Source organism: Hypanus sabinus, chromosome 6 (assembly GCF_030144855.1).
Source record: "Hypanus sabinus isolate sHypSab1 chromosome 6, sHypSab1.hap1, whole genome shotgun sequence".
NCBI classification, from domain to species: Eukaryota; Metazoa; Chordata; class Chondrichthyes; order Myliobatiformes; family Dasyatidae; genus Hypanus; species Hypanus sabinus.
In genome coordinates this window covers 96092281-96109433 of record NC_082711.1, presented here as the reverse complement: position 1 = coordinate 96109433, position 17153 = coordinate 96092281, and the positions used below count along the sequence as shown (strand labels likewise).

The window sequence follows — 17153 nt, the reverse complement described above, 5'->3', positions numbered from 1 at the left end:
TGCCACTCTCACTAATGCAGTGACGGAACAGTGTCAAGTGGAAGGTGGATATTTTCTGAAAAGGAAAATGGAAGAATCAGATAGAAAGATTACTAGGACACAAGTTCTAGGTCACTCTAGGTTAGGTCATTTCAGCCTATTATTGTTGGTAAATTCCCAAACAATAGATCCTTTTTCTCATTTAATTAGATACCTTTTCTGCCTTAGCATAAAAAATGTATATTCCTATTCAACATAGTGCTTGGTGAATGATCAGCAAAGAACAAAGATTGGTGAAGTGCTTACAAATTTATTGGTTGTATGCATTCTGTTATAAAAGCTTATGATGACTATTTTAATCCTAATGGAACACATTTGTCTTTTTACTGGTCTTTTTTATATTATATATCAATGATTTGGATGATAGAATTAATTGATTTGTTGCAAAGTTTGTAAATGATACGAAGATAGGTGGATGGGCAAGTAGTTTTGAGGAAAGAGGGACGCTACAGAAAGACTTGGACAGATTAGGAGAATGGGCAAAGAAGTGGCATATGGAATTCAGTGTTGGGAAGTGTATAGACGGGCAGTTTGGTAGAAATGAAAGGGTTGACTATTTTCGAAGTGGAGAGAAAATACAAAAAAAAACTGAGGTGCATTGGAATTTTGGAGTCCTTTAGGATTCCCTAAAGCTTAATTTGTGGTTTCAGTCTGTGGTGAGGAAGACAAATGCAATGTTAGCATTCATTTCAAGAGGACTAGAATATAAAAACAATGATGTAATGTTGAGATTTTATAAAGCACTGGTGAGGCCTCACTTGGAGTTTTGAGAGCATTTCTGTGCTCCTTATTTTGGAAAGGATGTGCTGAAACTGGAGAGAGTTCAAAGGAGGTTCACAAAAATTATTCCAGGTTTGAATGGCTTATCATATGAAGAGTGTTTGATGACTCTGGGCAGCATTGACTGGAATTCAGAAAAATGAGGGGTGACCTCATTGAAACCTGTCAAATGGTGAAAGGCCTTGATAGAGTAGATGTGAAAAGGATGATTTCCATAATAGGAGAGTCTAAGACCAGAGGACACAGCCTCAGGAAAGAAGGGTACCCTTTTAGAATGGAGATGAGGAGGAATTTCTTTAGCCAGAGAGTGGTGAATCTGTGGAATTCATTGCTGCAGGCAGCTGTGGAAGCAAAGACTTTATGTATATTTGAGGTTGATAGCTTCTTGATTATTAAGAGCATGAAGGGATATGGGAGGAAGATAGGCGACTAGGGGTGAGAAGAAAAATGGATCAGCCATGATGAAATGGCAGAGAAAATTTGATGGGCTAAATGGCCTAATTCTTCTCCTAATTCTTATGGTCTTAGTGGCAAGTATCACTGATGATTTAATCAAACTAATAGTATGCAGCTGACTAGATTACCCTGTGACTCCTTGGATCCCACTTGAGGGAAACACCTACGATTGTTTCTGTGGTGAACTACGTATACCTGTCTGAACACGCCCCCTGCTGACTGCTCCTGTGGCTCCTTCCACAGACCCCGGTATAAAGGCAATTGAGGCCTGAGCCCAGCCTCTCAGTCTCCAGGATGGAGTATGGTGGTTCCTTCTTCCAGTCAATAAAAGCCGATATCTCGCCTTTACGTCTCAGAGAGAGTTATTGATGGTGCATCAGTTTCCATGTTGTATTATGCCATCAGAAATAATAACCAGCAGAGGCACAGTAAAGCAGTGAACATTCAAGTCTAAATATCCGCTTTTCTGAATATAAGTGAGTGAGGAAACGCAGAGAGGGATACTGGAAAAGCCAAGTAATATTCATAGCTTCTATTTATTGTATGTTTTGTTCAAAACTAGTCTCTGTCTCCACCTTTTACATCCTAGCACCTAGCCAATCTGTTGGTTCATTCCAGGTCATATATGATCCAACCTTCCACACAAACCTACCATGTGAGACCTCATCAAAGGCCTTGCTAAAGTTTATGACTCCATGAGAGCCATCTGCTGATCGTTTGTGAAAACTTTCACAGACACTATTAAAAAATTCTGCCCCATCCAATTTCTTGGTTTTATGATAATCTTTCAATATGAGAGAAGTTAAAGTTCCCTTTATTCCTGCAGCAGCTATCTGCAATCTCCTTTCAAAGTGATTGTAATAAATGGTAAGATGAATTAAATGAATATATTTATTTGTAAATATTAGCATAATCTGGATTACTGGTTGTTCTTCCTTGCAGAATGTGAAAGATGATGGCCAACACGTTTGGAGACTGAAACACTTCAACAAACCTGCCTACTGCAATCTATGCTTGAACATGCTGATTGGTTTTGGCAAGCAAGGCCTCTGCTGTTCCTGTGAGTATTGAGATGAATTGAAAGATGGACCATGAGTCTCAGCCATATCATTACTTGGTTGCATTATAAAGCTAGATAATGTATTAAACATACTCAAAAACAACACACACAATGTAACACAACAAATCGGGCAGCATCTATGGAGAAGAATAAGCAGTCAACATTTTGGGCTGAGGTCCTTCGTCAGGACTGGAAAGGAAAGAGGAAGGAGCTAGAATAAGAAAGGTGGTGGGAGGAGAGTACAAGCTGGCAGGTGTGAGGTGAGAACAGGTGAGCGGAATGTGGGTGGGTGGGGGAGGGGTGATGAAGTTGGGAGGTGATGGGTGGAAGAGCTAAAGTGCTGAAGAAGAAGGAATCTGATTGGAGGGGAGAGTTCACCATGGGAGAAAGGGAAGGAGGAGGGCACCAGATGGAGTGATGGGTAGGTGAGAAAAGAAGAGGAACCAGAATGGAGAATGGAAGAAGATTGAGGGGGGAAGAAATTACCGAAGGTGAGAGGAATCAATGTTTTTCTATCCAGAAAAGGTTATGGTGGCTAACCAGACAGGATATGAGGTGTTGCTCCTTTAGCATGAGGATGACCTCAGTCTGAATGTGGAGGAGGCCATAGACTGATATGTCAGAATGGGATTGGGAAGTAGAATTAAAATGGATGGGCACTGCGAAATGACGCCTTTTGTGGGGAACACTTGACAAAGCGGTCCCTCAAGTTCCATCAGGATAATGTCGAGGAGGCCCACTGGGAACATCGAATACAACAGATGACCCCAGCAAGTTCCCAGGTGAAGTGTCGCCTCATGTGGAAGGACTGTTTGGAGCCCTGAATGCTGGTGAGGGAGGAGGAGTAAGGGCAGGTGTAGCACATGTTTTGCAGGGATAAGGCTAGGAAGGAGATCAATGGAGAGCAACAAGTTGGTGAGAGACTAACAAAGAGAGAAATTATCAATTATCAATATTTGCTTTTATCCACTCCCCCCATCTCTCACCAGCTTTCTGTCACCCCGTCCTTACCCAGTCTCTCCCCATCTTGCCCCAACTTTCTCTCTCCCATTTCTCATCCTGCTTTCTAACCCCCACCTCTTTTACCCCTACCGCTATCCCACCTTGTATTTCCTCCCATCTTCCCCATTCCTCTCCCTGTCTGTCACCAACCCTGTATCTTCCTGCCACTCTCTCACCTTCCCATCTCTCCCCCACAATCCCATATCCCCTTCCCCCTTCTTTCTCCCTGTCTCTCCTGATATCTCTCTCTCCTCCCTGTCTCATTAGCATTTGTCCCCTCATATGACTCCCCTTGTCCCTCCCTGCCTCTCAACACCCACTGCTCTTGCTCCCTGCTTTTTTATCATCCTTTCTCTACCACTCTCTCTCCCCCATCTCTCGCCATTTCTCTCATCTCATCATTCTCCCCGACTCATCCCCTCTCTCACTCTCCCATCTCTCTTTCCTCCCCTCTACCATTCTGTCCCTCTCCCACTCCTCCTTTCTCACTCCTGCCCCCTCTCATTCCTCCCTTTCACATTCCACCCCTTACTCACTCCACCCCTCTTTTGTCACCCTTTGCTTGCTATCCCTCTCTTGCCACACCTCTCCTATTTACCCTGCTCATTCTCCCCACTTTTCCACTCCTTTCGCTCTCCATCCCTTCTCCAGTTCCCTTCTCTCTTCCCTCTCACCGTTTCTCTCTCCCATCTCTTTCCCTTTCTCCACCATCTCTCTCCCCCATTTCTTCCTCTTCCCATCTCTCTACCATGTCTCTCCCCATCTTTCTCTCTCTCCCCCCTCCCTGCCTCACCCTCTGTCCCTCTTTCCAGCCCTCAATGCCCCACTGTGCACTCAGGCCCACCGACCACATCGTCTGTCCCCGGTACTCTCTGCCCATCTGGCGCTCTTTGCCCCTCCCCGCCCAACAATCTTTTCCCTACTGTGCAATTGCCTCCGCTGGACTCATCACCTCTGCCCACCATATGTACTGACCTCCTCCTCTTCCTCTCCACCCCTTGCCTTCCTCTACAACATTTCACTCTCCTCTTTCTCTGCCCTTTCACCCCTTTCTCTCACTTTCCCCTTTACCTCTCTTTTCTCTTTCCCTTCTCTCATTCTCTCACATATGTCTTTCAGTCGTCCTCTCGCTCATTCGCCCCATTTTCTCTCTCCCCCTCCTTTACCCTTCCCTTTCTGCACCTCTGAGCACCCTCGTCCTACTCCTGCCTCACAGACAGAACAGAGTTGGAGTTCCCTTGATTCTCACCTCTCACCCTCTCATCCTCTGTTTCCTTAATCTTTTTTTGTCAGTTGCAACATTTTGCCAACGTTGGTCACATCTTCCCTTCCCGCCCCTCCCTGGGCTCTACAGCGATGACTTCCTCTGCCATCCTTCCCCACCCCCCTCTCTTCATGCTTTGACTCTTTCCTTGTGACTGTTGGAGATGAAATCCATGTTCCTACACCTCCCTCACCACTAAACAACCCTTCCAGTCAGGCAAAGATTAACATCCTCCTACCTTGCCTGATCTATTTTGAAATTTCAGTGTCGTCTCGTTTACATCAGCCTGACCAAAATGTTGGGCAACTATTTTGCAAAGCACAATGGCTATCCAAAGTCCCTGGCTGCATGCCATTTCAGTTCCCTTTCCCATTCCCACACCATCCTGACCATCCTCAGCTTTCTCTGCTACCTGAAAGAGTCCTGGAAGGACAGCACCCCATATTCTGCCTGAGTAGTGTACAAACGATTGGAATGAAAACTGAATTTCAGTTGCACACCCCCACCCTCATGTTCCTTGCTCTCTCCTGATCCATTCCCATTCTTTTACCTCCCTTTCTCCAACCTGTGCTCCCATCATCCCCCCACTGCCCACTATCCAGATTTATTCCCCTCCCCCGTGTGGTTCTATCTCCCTATCACCCAGATACTTAGCCAACTGAGACTCCTAGCCTTTTTTCCAAATGCTTCCATCTGTCCATCACCCCTGCCTTATCTGGCAATACATCACCTTCCTTACTTATCAGATCTGCAGCCTTTTGTATCTCTACTTACCATCTCCTCTTTGCTTCTGCCTCTACCTCCACCTTTCCTCCCCCCCCCCCGCTCTCTCTGGCTCTACCCTTCACACACCAACCCTTGTGTCTCAGCTCCACCTCTCCGATCCCCACCTACCTCCCATCAGCACCCACCTTTCCTGGACCCACTTCTCCCCTCCTGACTCCTCTCTCACCCTTCCATTTTGCATCTTTATAATAACTATCTTTCCTCAACTCTCCCAGTCCTTGTACAGTGCTGAAATGTCAACCATCTCTCTGCCTGCACAGAAACTGCCTGATCTGAATTTTTTATTGCACTGTAATGGGCTGGTTCAATCAGAACCAAAAGACCCAAACTATTCAAGTGTCCAGGAGATAAGCATACAAGCAGAACAAAGTAACTTTAGCCTAATTTATTATCATAAAATGGAAAGCAGAAATAAACCTCTCTAAATACTACATAGTAAGTTACAAAGATTTTCACAGAAGTGTCGGGGCTTATGATTTTTAGTCTCCACTTGATTGTTTCTGTCATCAGGGAACTTGATTGTCACTGTTCAATAGTTCAATTGTTCCATTTACTATCAGAGAACGTATACATTATGCAACCAGAAATTCTTGTTCTTCACAGACATCCACGGAAACAGAAGGGTGCCCCAAAGAATGAGCGACAGTAAAAGCATTAGAACCCAAAAGCCCTACTGTTCCCCACTCCCACACACAAGTAGCCGCAAAGCAATGACCTTCCCCTCCCCCACTTATTGTAGCAAAAAAGTCTCAGCACCCTCCACTCACCAAGCAAAGCCCCTAATAAAGACCATGATCTGCAGTACAACAAAAGCTAATCATTCACCCGGCAATTCAACATACTTCAGTCTCTCCCTCCCTCCCTAATAAAGAGATAGAAGGCTGTCACACAGCGAGAGGGGAGACTAACATGTCAAAATAAAACTATCTCTGGTTTACGGTGTTCAAGTCTGCCATGTCGCATTTTTTTCCAAGTTCTCACAACTCGAGAATCGGCAACAAAATCTCTCCCAGCAACAAAGGAGAGAGAGCATTTTGCCAATTTGCCCGACACCTCTGTTCACAATATTCTGCTTTCTCCTGCAACTCTTCAGTTGGTGGCACCGGCATATAGTCAGCTCATCCGCAGGGTCACAAAGCATTGCAGCCTCAGAGCCACGCTCATCTTCTAGGCTGTGTCCTTGGGATACCAAAAAAACGTTGCCATCGGGGAACTCCAAATTCCGACTCATGAAAATACCCTGGGTCAGCCCTGGACACTGATGGTGATCCCTCGGTCTAGATGAACTGAGTGAAAGGTGCCTCAATAAGCAGGGGTGCAATCCACAAGCATCAAGAGACACACAGAGACAGACGAACTCTTTGGTCTTTTGTTCTCATGCCAGTAGAGCCTGAGAACAAAAATAATCCAGCTGCTGTTAGCAAACATTTAACAAACTTACAGTGTTTAACTTGTATAGACAACTTACACGCTGCAAGCTTAGAAAGAGTTAGTGTCACTTGGAATTATTTAGACTTCCATCTAATATTTTTACAAGATTTAATATACAATACATGCACTAAAAACTGACCAAAGAATCATTTTAATTAAACAATCTAAATAATGCAGACAAATTGTACATAAGCAAAAATATTTTGAAATTATGAATGTAGAATCTTCATTAGAAGTTGGCTATACTATGCCTCAGATCAAATGTATGATAGCCTATAAATAAATTAATAGACTACTGTATTTTATATTTAGTCATTTTTTATTATGTTACAGCCTGTATGTGAGAGAAAATTATTTTGAAGTGTAAAGAATCCAACTTACCTGAATTGCATAAAGTGGAATGAAGTTTAAATCAGAATGTAGTTAATTTCTAATCACACACTTTTGAAAATCAGATTGTCTGCGCTGAAGAGTGATTCTTAATATAAAATACATCATTTTCATTCTCTTGTTATTTCTGGATGATATTTTATGACAGAGTGCAAATTATACCTGAGCAATTTTTTAAAAAGTAATTTCAATGGACCAATTTACCCTCTTTATTATACCCATATTTGGTTAATTGACCAACTGGTAAAGCCTGGAATATTTACATTCACTATTTAAAATAAATCTCTCATTTGATGAAGGGTTCTGAAGAAAGGTCTTGGCCCAAAAAAGGAAAACAGTTTACTCTTTTCCATAGATGCTGCCTGGCCTGTTGAGTTCCTTTCCTTCAGTATTTTGTGTGTGTTGCTGTCTTATTTTTATGCTTGATGTGCCTCATCTGGCTGATTCCGCTGGTAGTGTAGTGAACACATTTTCATTCAGTTTTTCTCTAGTGAGTTTCTAAGTAGTAAATCTGAATAACATTATCAAAACTATATGTACATGCGGAGAAAATTAAGTGATCATGTGATTACCCTGGTGAATGTCAGAAAAGTGTCAGCAGATGCTGAAGTACTGCAAATGAAAATAAAGACCTGTTGAATAATTGCTATTTTTCATATTGCAGTCAATAGATAGTTTAATCAGCATTTCAAAGGAACTAATAAATCAAAAACTGAAGTTAACTAACATTGTTGTGAGTGGTTTTGAGCATTGAGAAATTAGAATCATTTTAATAATGGGAAATTCATGGGGTTTCAGTACAGGTTAAAGATGTAGGCAAGAAAATAACATGTTTTATTCTTAAAATTTTAAAAACCTCTCAATTCTGAGGTTTTCCTTTTTTGGAAACCTTGAATGTGATTTATTTATGTACAAGAAGTTGTTGTTCTTCTCCATGCCTTGTGGCAATCTAGTTGTTTCTTTAGTGTTTTGGTCTGTTTTTACAAGGCTGAGTTGCTAGCTCGACACTCAACTCAGCATGTGCAAGGAGCCGGCCTGATACAAACCCAGGTGCGAATTCTGGTGAGGATGCCATGACACCAGTGGCCAGCTATGTACAAAAGAGAGGGAATTAAAATAGTCACCCTTGGGCAAGGTGTAGTATCTGTTAAGCCCCCCGATTGTGGTCACACGAAACTATGGGAGCGGGTGGTGGACAGTCATATGGGCAGCTGGTGCAAATCACATATCCTGGTTCTGCGACCACTGATGCCAGTCAGACAGTCTCTGAAGAGTATTGATAATGGCTGGGGTCACACATGTTGTAAAGTAAAGACACTGCTCAGAAGGCAGCAATGGCAAACCACTCCTGTAGAAAAATTTGCCAATAGCAATCGTCATGAGACCATGATTACTGATGTCTTACGACACAGCACATCACAATGATGATGAATCAGTGGTACCCAGAGCATAATTGGAATCTGTGGCTTCAACAGTTCTCAATATTTATTAATGGCTTTGAAAAAAAAACAATAGTGACCCATAAATTCAAGTTTGCAGTGACACAGATTGGTGACACAGTAAATAGCACAGATGGGAGCATTGAATTATAAAGCGACATTGATTTATGGCTAACAGGCAAAGTTGTGGTTGATAAATTTTAGTGCATGTAACTATGAAGTCATCCATTTTGAACCAAAAAAGGAATAGAACTGAGTATGTTTTAAATGGTATAAAAATATAATATAGAAGTAGTACGAAGATTTAAAACTCTGTGTACACTAAGTCTGATAGAATGATATCTAGAGGAATAAAATCTGGAGGACCTGAATGTAAAATGGGAGAATTTTTTTTTTCTTTGGTTACAAAATTGTAAAATTTAAAGGTTGTTCTTGGAATATTGTACACTTTTAGAGAGCATAGCTTAGAAATGGTTTGTTACTGGAAGGCATACAACTCATATTCAATAGAGTCCTGTCAGCATTCTATTGATATATTATGCTAGCCAATGTATAAACCAGGGTTATATTCCCTGGCTTTTAATGTGTAAAGGCCTCTTCTTTGATTGAGAAGCTGGGATTTTAAACAGAATTGAGATGATGATTGCTGAAGCCTTCACTGTTTGTTTGCAAATCTTGGTCATTGTGAAATTAAAGCTGAACCATTCAAAAGAGAAACTAAGAAATGTTTCTTTCTACGAAGTCTGATATAATTAAGATAATGGATATTAAATTTCATTTAGTAAAAAACAGGTCATTAAATTTTTACCAGTCAGGAACATTTTAAGGTAAATAGAAACAAAGCAAACAAATAGAGTTCGGTAATAGATCAGTCAGGAGATTGCTGAATGGTGGATGGATTCAAGCTAGTTAAATGATGACTCCTTTCTACTTTTTTCAGCTGTAAATATTAATAGCAACATATTAGCTAGAGATTCTTTCTGAAGTGCAATGGAAGTAAACCTCCATGCTTAATATTTTCTCTTTGGGCACTGACAGAGATTAGATGTCAATTACATAATAAAAATATGGCATTTTTAATTGTCTTGCCTTACATTTGAAAGGTCATGTTAATTTTATTGACCTGTTTTTAATTTTGTAGTCTGCAAGTACACTGTACATGAACGCTGTGTGTCCAGAGCTCTTCCCTCCTGCATCAACACCTATGTCAAGTCAAAAAAGAATGTAACTGTGAGCTGCCCTTTTACTTATCTGTGAATTGCATTGGATTTACATTATAGACCAAATGTATTTTCTAAACAAATTACAGTACATATTTGCTTCCTTTAGGTAATGCATCACTTCTGGGTGGAAGGAAACTGTCCAAAGAAATGTAACAAATGCCATAAAACCATCAAGTGTTATCAGGGTCTTACAGGCCTTCATTGTGTATGGTGTCAAATCACTGTAAGTATTTGCAGCTGTAGCAATCCGCAGATATTGAATGCTAGCCATACTTATAAAGGACATCCCAACAGAGAAACTTCCTTTCTAGGTTGCCCTATTTTGAATGTGAATACGCAGCAAAATCTCATATTGCAGCATTGTACTCTGTAATGTTATGTAATATAATGTCATATAATTAATTCAAAATCTGATTTGGAAGCAAATTTGCTACCACATACAAATTTAATTCTGCTTTGACGTGGCTTTATATGTTAGTTAAAACTGAATCATGCAATGCTGATAGCAAATAGCTCCACTTCTTTAAGTAATGTTAATGACTTTGCTACAATATCGGAAGAGGATTTTCATGCATTTAAATCTATTTGATACCGATATTGTGGAACATGGTTTAAAGTAGCTATCCATGTTAATTCAATCAGAACTAATTTGAACTACTGTCAATGTAATTTCCACTAAATGAGACTACTGTCTTATTGATATTGTGGAATGAAATGATGACTCTATAGTTTAATATTATGCTTCAGATATGGAAAAAAACAAGTCAATTTTAGTAGCTGTGAATCATAATATCATGTTTGCTCAAGTAAGTTGTGAATTTATTACTTGTAAATACTAAATATCTCCCCTGTATTGGGATGGTAATTTTTCAGCATGTTTTTAATAATGAACATATCTATCTAGTTTATGAATACTGATCCCAAATAGATTCTCTGTTTTCTTTTTCACTTTGTCATGCTATCTAAATGCTTCTTTCATCTTTATCTGTTGTATAATTTATTTGTATTCTGTATTATGTACAATCCAATATCATGAGAATAAGCAGCCAATCTGCTCTGGGAGTTTAGTCAGTGAGTAAATGCTGGCAGTTGCATGAGGGTAGCACACTCAACAGAATGCTGAATAACCACTGGAGTTGCCTAACACCCTGATGATTCTCCTCTTTCACTCAAAGCTGAATAGAGCAAGTTAACATCAGTGTATTTATCAGCTTTGAGTGAAAGAGGAGAATAAGGGAGACAAATGAGCCAGAGTAATTATTTCTCGAAATATGAAGCTATGTTTGTCGAACTGACAGAACACCCCCTCCCCCCACCTTGCATCACCCAACAAGTATCAAGTTGTGGGTAGGTTAGTACAGATCAACCTTTAAGCAAAATACATTTGCAATACTAGCATGAGAGCAAACAATGAATATATTCCTGTGGAGATGGTGCAGAAATAATGTGTGCATAATTATGTGCATTAAATTCCAACATTCAGCCTATTAGTGCTAAACACAAGTTTCATTACTCTGATGGTGTAATTTTAAAACTGGAAGCAGAGAACAGTGCTTCACAGGAACAGAGTAGATATCAAAGTAAAGCTCTGTGTTGAAAATGGCAGTGGACAAGGAGATGAACATTTTGATATTTCCATTCCAACCACGTTGAAGGCTAGATTGTCTGTACAGACGATAGGTCTCAATATCAGTGCTGGTCAGTGTTCTTTGCTGAATGTGCTCAGTATATGTTTCCTCAATATTTCCCCAAGGATCCACTTTCCCATGGGCTAGCCAATTTAATTCACTCAGTCCTTTTACAAGTTTTGACCCAAAATGTTACAATTCCTTTCCTCCACAGATGCTGCTTGACCTATTGAGTTCCTCCTGCTGATTGTTTGTTGCTTGTTAATTCACTCTACAAATGATAAAGTGGCAGAATCCACCAATATAAGAGCTTTGGTGCTAGTTAATACTACAAATAGAATGCTAAAGATCTGTGTACAAATATTTGGCAGACCTGTTTGCAGGAATTTCTCATGCAGGACTGAAGTCTTTAGCTAGCTGACAATTCTCCACATATGTTCAATTTACAAAAATGCAAGACTGATCTAATTCAGCCAGTTCTGCTTTATTAGATTCCTTCTAATCATTACCAGAGTGATGGAGATGTAATCAATAGTGACACACGATAATAATTTGCTCATTGAAGCTTAGTTCATGTTCTGCAAGAATGTCTCAATTACTGATCACTTTACAACCTTGATCTAGAAGTGGATGCATGCACACACGTTGGAGAAGAGATGAAGTTGTCATCTTCAATATTCAGATAATATTCCCACAAAACTATAAGGCTGCAAGAAAGTGGTGCATATTATGTATTAGCTGTTAAGATCAAATGAAATGTCTGATGAGTATAAAAAATGCAAGAGATCAGTTAAAAGGGAAAGCACACAGGCTGGAAGTAGACATGATGTTGGTCTGGCAAAAAAAGGTTAAGGAGTATTCCAAGGATATCTTGGATATAGTAAGAGCAAAAGGCATAAAATTTGTCCTTCTGAGGGTTAGCGTGGTTATCTAGCAAGGAGCAGAAAGAAATAGGGGAGTTTGTAAATGAATTTTTGCATCTGTGTATTCATTGGGGAGATAGACACAGAGGTTATAGAGCTGAGGCAAATGATTAGTGGTGTCATAGATCAGATCCACTTTACAGAGAAGGAGGTGCTGTTTGTTTCAAGGTGGATTAGGATAGTTAACTTCCTAGTACTGATGAGGTGTCACCTCGGATATTTTGGGAGGATAATACAGAAATTGCAGGGGTCCTGACAGAGGTATTTAAAATGTACTTACATATGGGTGAAGTGCTGGAGGACTTGAGGATAGCTAATTTTGTTCCATTGTTTAAGAAAGGTTCTGAAAATAAACCAGGAAATTATAGGCCTGTGAAGCAGCTGCCAACTGTGCATAAATTATTGGAAGGTGTTCTAAGGGACTTGCTATATAAGCACTTGGATAGACTGGGCTGGTTAGGGATAGTCAACATTACTTTGTGCGTGGTATGTCATATCTAACCAATCTTATAAGAGTATTTTGAAGAGGTTACCAGGAAGGTTGATGAAGGAAAGGCAGCAGATGTTGTCATCATGGACTTCAGCAAGGACTTTGATGAAATTCCACATGGGAGGTTGCTCCAGAAGTTTCAATCACTTGGCATTGAGGATGATGTAACCAGTTAGATCTGATGTTGTCTTAGTGGGAGAGCCAGAATGTGGTAGTACATAGATGGTTGTCTCTCTGACTAGAAGCTTGTAACTAGTGGTGTGCTGCAAGAATTAGGCTGGGCCTGTTTTGTTTATCATCTGGATCAGCCAGTTTGCGAATGGCCCCAGGATTCAGGTCATTGTTTCACGATGTATGCCAGTGATACTAAACCTTATTCTACTCAACAGCCAGGAAGGCTATCAACATTTGCAGTGGGACCTGGACCAACTGGAAAAAAGTGCTAAAAAAAGGCAGCTGGAATTTAATGTAGAGAAGTGTGAGGTATTGCACTTTGGGAGGACAAACTAGGGTAAGACTTACATGGTTAATTGGTAGGGCTCTAAGGTGTGGGTAGAATAAAGGGACCTGGGAATACTAATCTCCATTTCCTTAAAAATGGCATTGCAGGTAGATAGGGTAGTATAGAGAACCTTCAGCACGTTGGCTTTCATTAATAAGGGCACTGAGTACGGGAGTTGAGATGTAATGTTGACATTGTACAAGATATTGGTGAGGCTAGATTTGGAGTATGGCCTACAGTTTTGGTCACCTGTCAACAGGAAAGATATCAATAAGCTTGAAGAAGTGCTGAGAAACTTTACTAGGATGTTGACAGGATTTGAGAACATTGAGTTATGACAAAAGATTGAATAGGTTAGGACCTTATTCCTTGGAGTACACGTGAAAGAGAGGAGATCTTACAGAGCTATACAAAATTATGAGGGGTGTTGATAGGGTGAATGCAGGCATGTGTTTCCCCTCGGGTTGGGTGGGAATAGCACTAGAGGCCATAGGTTTGGGGTGAAGGATGAAATACTCAAAAAGAATATGAGAGGGTGCTACTTCACTTAGTGGCAATGCGATTGTGGAACAAGCTGCCAGTTGAAGTGAAAGATGTGGATTTAATTGTAACATTTAAGAGACATTGGATAGATATGGGGATGAAATATTTTCAGTGAAATATAGTCTAGGTGCACATAAATGGGACTAATTATAACCTTGGGTCAGAATAGACTGAGAGGGCTGAAGGGTCTGTGTCTGTACTGTAGTATTCTCTGGTTCCATGACCTAGGAGATTGGATTAATCAGGTTGGGGTCATCACTGTTAAGCAGGAAAATGATGATTGTGTAGATGACAATACTAAAGTTTGGTTGAATTAATTTTGTGCCTACTCTAATCACAAACAAGAGAAAATTTGCAGATGCTGGAATTCCAAGCAACACACACAAAGTGTTGGAGGAACTCAGCAGGCCAGGCAGCATCTATGGAAAAAAGTACAATTGACTTTTCTGGCCAAAACCGAACTAAATATTTTAGACAATTCATCACTCATCTTCCTCTTGAGGAAGTATAACCACCTCCAAGCATCTTCTTAAATTAGAATGTAATCTCAATGTGAAGTTGCAATGTAGGTAAATATGGCAGGCAGTTCCTCCAGATTACTTTTGGCCATTGGCTTTTGCCCATCTCAGGGTAATCTTGAAGCTAACGATGCTAGGATTCTGTGAATCTGAACTAAAGGAAATAGTGTCTCATATATAGCATTTATGACATTCTCCACCTTCAGAGCTGCACACGTGGCTCTCTTTATAGTATAATGAAGACATGATCATCTGTAGCATAATAATTTCAATGTTTTCATACCATGATCTAGTTCTTGTGTCAAAAATACTTTCTTTTGTTGCTGATTGATCACCTGTGTAAATGGGATACTTAATTAATGGAACAGATTATGAATCTTTATTAAATCAAGATTGTTCCTGATTTAGAGTTCAGTGTCCATCTATTTAAGTTTTACCATTCATTACATCTGACCAGCTATTATTTTTTTGCATAGCAAAATCAATTTTAATTCTTAGACATTGGCACCATGCATAGTTTCAGTTTGGTAACAAGCATAATCATTTAACACACTCAGTATTAGCGGATTATGAGCAGGAATAGGTCACTTTATTTTTTAAGACTGCTCCAACATTTAATAAGCTTGTGGCTGAAGTGACTATAACCTAAGCATCACTCAGCATTCCTGTTTACCCATGGTAACCTTTTATCCTCTTGCTCATTACTGTACCTGTCTAACCAAATCTTAAACATATTCAGGCACTCTGTTTCCTGCATTCTTTGAAATAGCTTCTCCACATCCAACCTTTTAGGATTTTATATATTTCAATGGTCCCTTGTCACTCTTCCACTCAATCCAGAAAATATATGTTTATCCTGTCCTCATTAGATAATCACTTATTCCAGCAATTAATCCCATGAACCCTATCTGAGTCTAATCTCAGTTCCATCCAGTTATAAATAGTAGTGAAGAATTTAACAACCCACTTTGGAGTAGGGTTCACAAATTTTCCCATTCTCAGTGATGGGGGACACCAATACATCAGTGCAACAGTCTGGAGCAGTTTCCTGGTTCTACTGCCCTTCTTAAATGGAAAAGCAATATTGGCTATTTTCCTATTCTCTGGGAACTCACCAGTGGCTAATGAGGATATGTAGATTCCTGTCAAGGCTCTAGTGATCTGTCAATCACCCGGGATAGATCCCTTCAAGTCTTGTTCACTTATCTCCCTCAAAGTTCTTCAGAAAACACAGCACTTCCTCCTTATTGATACTATGATGCCCAAGAATATCAACGTTCTGCTCACTGTGCTTTCTATACTCCATAACCTCCCCCTTGACAACTACCGAGATGAAGTAATCATTTAGTGCTTTTCCCATTTCCCATAAATTCTGTCCTTTGTCCTTCAGTAGTTTCACCCTCTTCTCTGTTTTTATAATATGTATGAAATGCCTTGGAATTATCTTTAATGCTACTTACCAAGGGCCTTTTTAGCTCCGATTTTCCACTTAAGTTCCAGTGATTTGGCTTCATTTGGTGCTTTACAATCAATTGCAGAAAATGTCATTGTTGTATGCATTGTCCTCAACCAGAATGGAAAGTCCACACTTGTGGGTTTATAAAATCATCTGCGAAATAGGAGGTCAGGTCTCAAAGGAATATTAAGTTTCTTAAGAGTAATATTGTAAATAAATTTGCTTTCCCATGCAAACCCCATAGTGTCCTAAAAAACTATCAATCTCAGCCTTGAATATACTTAACATTCTTGAATTATGCCCTTGTTTTGGAACTGCTTTTCCTATCCTGATTAGGAACATTGGTAGCATTCCACATAATGCCTGTTTCCTCAGAAGGGGACGCTGCCAGTTCAGAATGCAACTGGAGTATAGAGTAGAGTTTTGCTTTTAAAAAAAAATAGATTTTTTGTGCTATAGTAGGAGTGCAGCAAAGATTTATCAGAATTGTTCTCGGGAAGGCATGATTTCTGTATTAGTTAAAGTCAAGAAACGTTGGTCTGTATTCTTCAGAGTTCAGAAGAATGAAAGGTGACCCCGTTGAAAGAAACAAAATTCATAAGCAGCCTTGACACATTAGGTGTTATGATGGGTATTCCCCTGGCAGTTGAGTCAAAACCTTGAGTTCCCAGGTTCAACTAAGGGGTTGTCTGTCTCGGATTGAAACCAGAACAAAATTCCTCACTCACATGATGGTGAATTTTTTTTTTGAATTGGATCCATAGATTTCTGGATATCAAAAGAATTAAGGACTATGCGGATGGAGGAAGAAAATTGTGGTGTTGAATGGTAGAGTAGACTCAAAGGACTGAATGACTTTTTCTGTTACTACTTTGTCAAATTCACTTCTGAAAAATGTCTGAGGTGAAGTTTGTTTTGGCTATCATCAGTGGACATGAAATAAGTTTTCAGACGCAAAGAATGATCAGCGTGATGGTGCAAACAGAAAGCCGGTGAAGCCAGGAGGTCCAAGTCAGAAATCCTGCCAGCAGTGGGAGTTATATGATAATTAAAGACAAAGCATTAGACCATCAGAAAGACGATTGAAAAGCAGCCTATTTTAAAATTGGTTCTCCTCTCAAAGTTTAAAGTAAATTTATTATCAAAGTACATACTGTATATGTCACCAAATACAACTCTGAGATTCATTTCTTTGTGGGCATTCTGAGTAAATTAACAATAGA

The 17153-nt window shown here is 40.0% G+C and overlaps 1 protein-coding gene across 11 annotated transcripts in view; it reads left to right on the top strand.

Moving 5' to 3' along the window:
• Positions 1–17153, top strand: part of dgkb (diacylglycerol kinase, beta) — a 797915-nt gene that overhangs the window by 258691 nt on the left and 522071 nt on the right. For all 11 annotated transcript variants that reach the window (XR_009512720.1, XM_059972636.1, XM_059972640.1 and 8 more), the window contains 3 exons: positions 2218–2335; positions 9789–9877; positions 9977–10093. Coding sequence is in view for 10 of the 11 variants with exons in the window: in XM_059972636.1 (XP_059828619.1) it covers positions 2218–2335; positions 9789–9877; positions 9977–10093 (324 nt within the window). In the remaining variant the exon portion in view is untranslated. The remainder of the gene's footprint in view (positions 1–2217; positions 2336–9788; positions 9878–9976; positions 10094–17153) is intronic.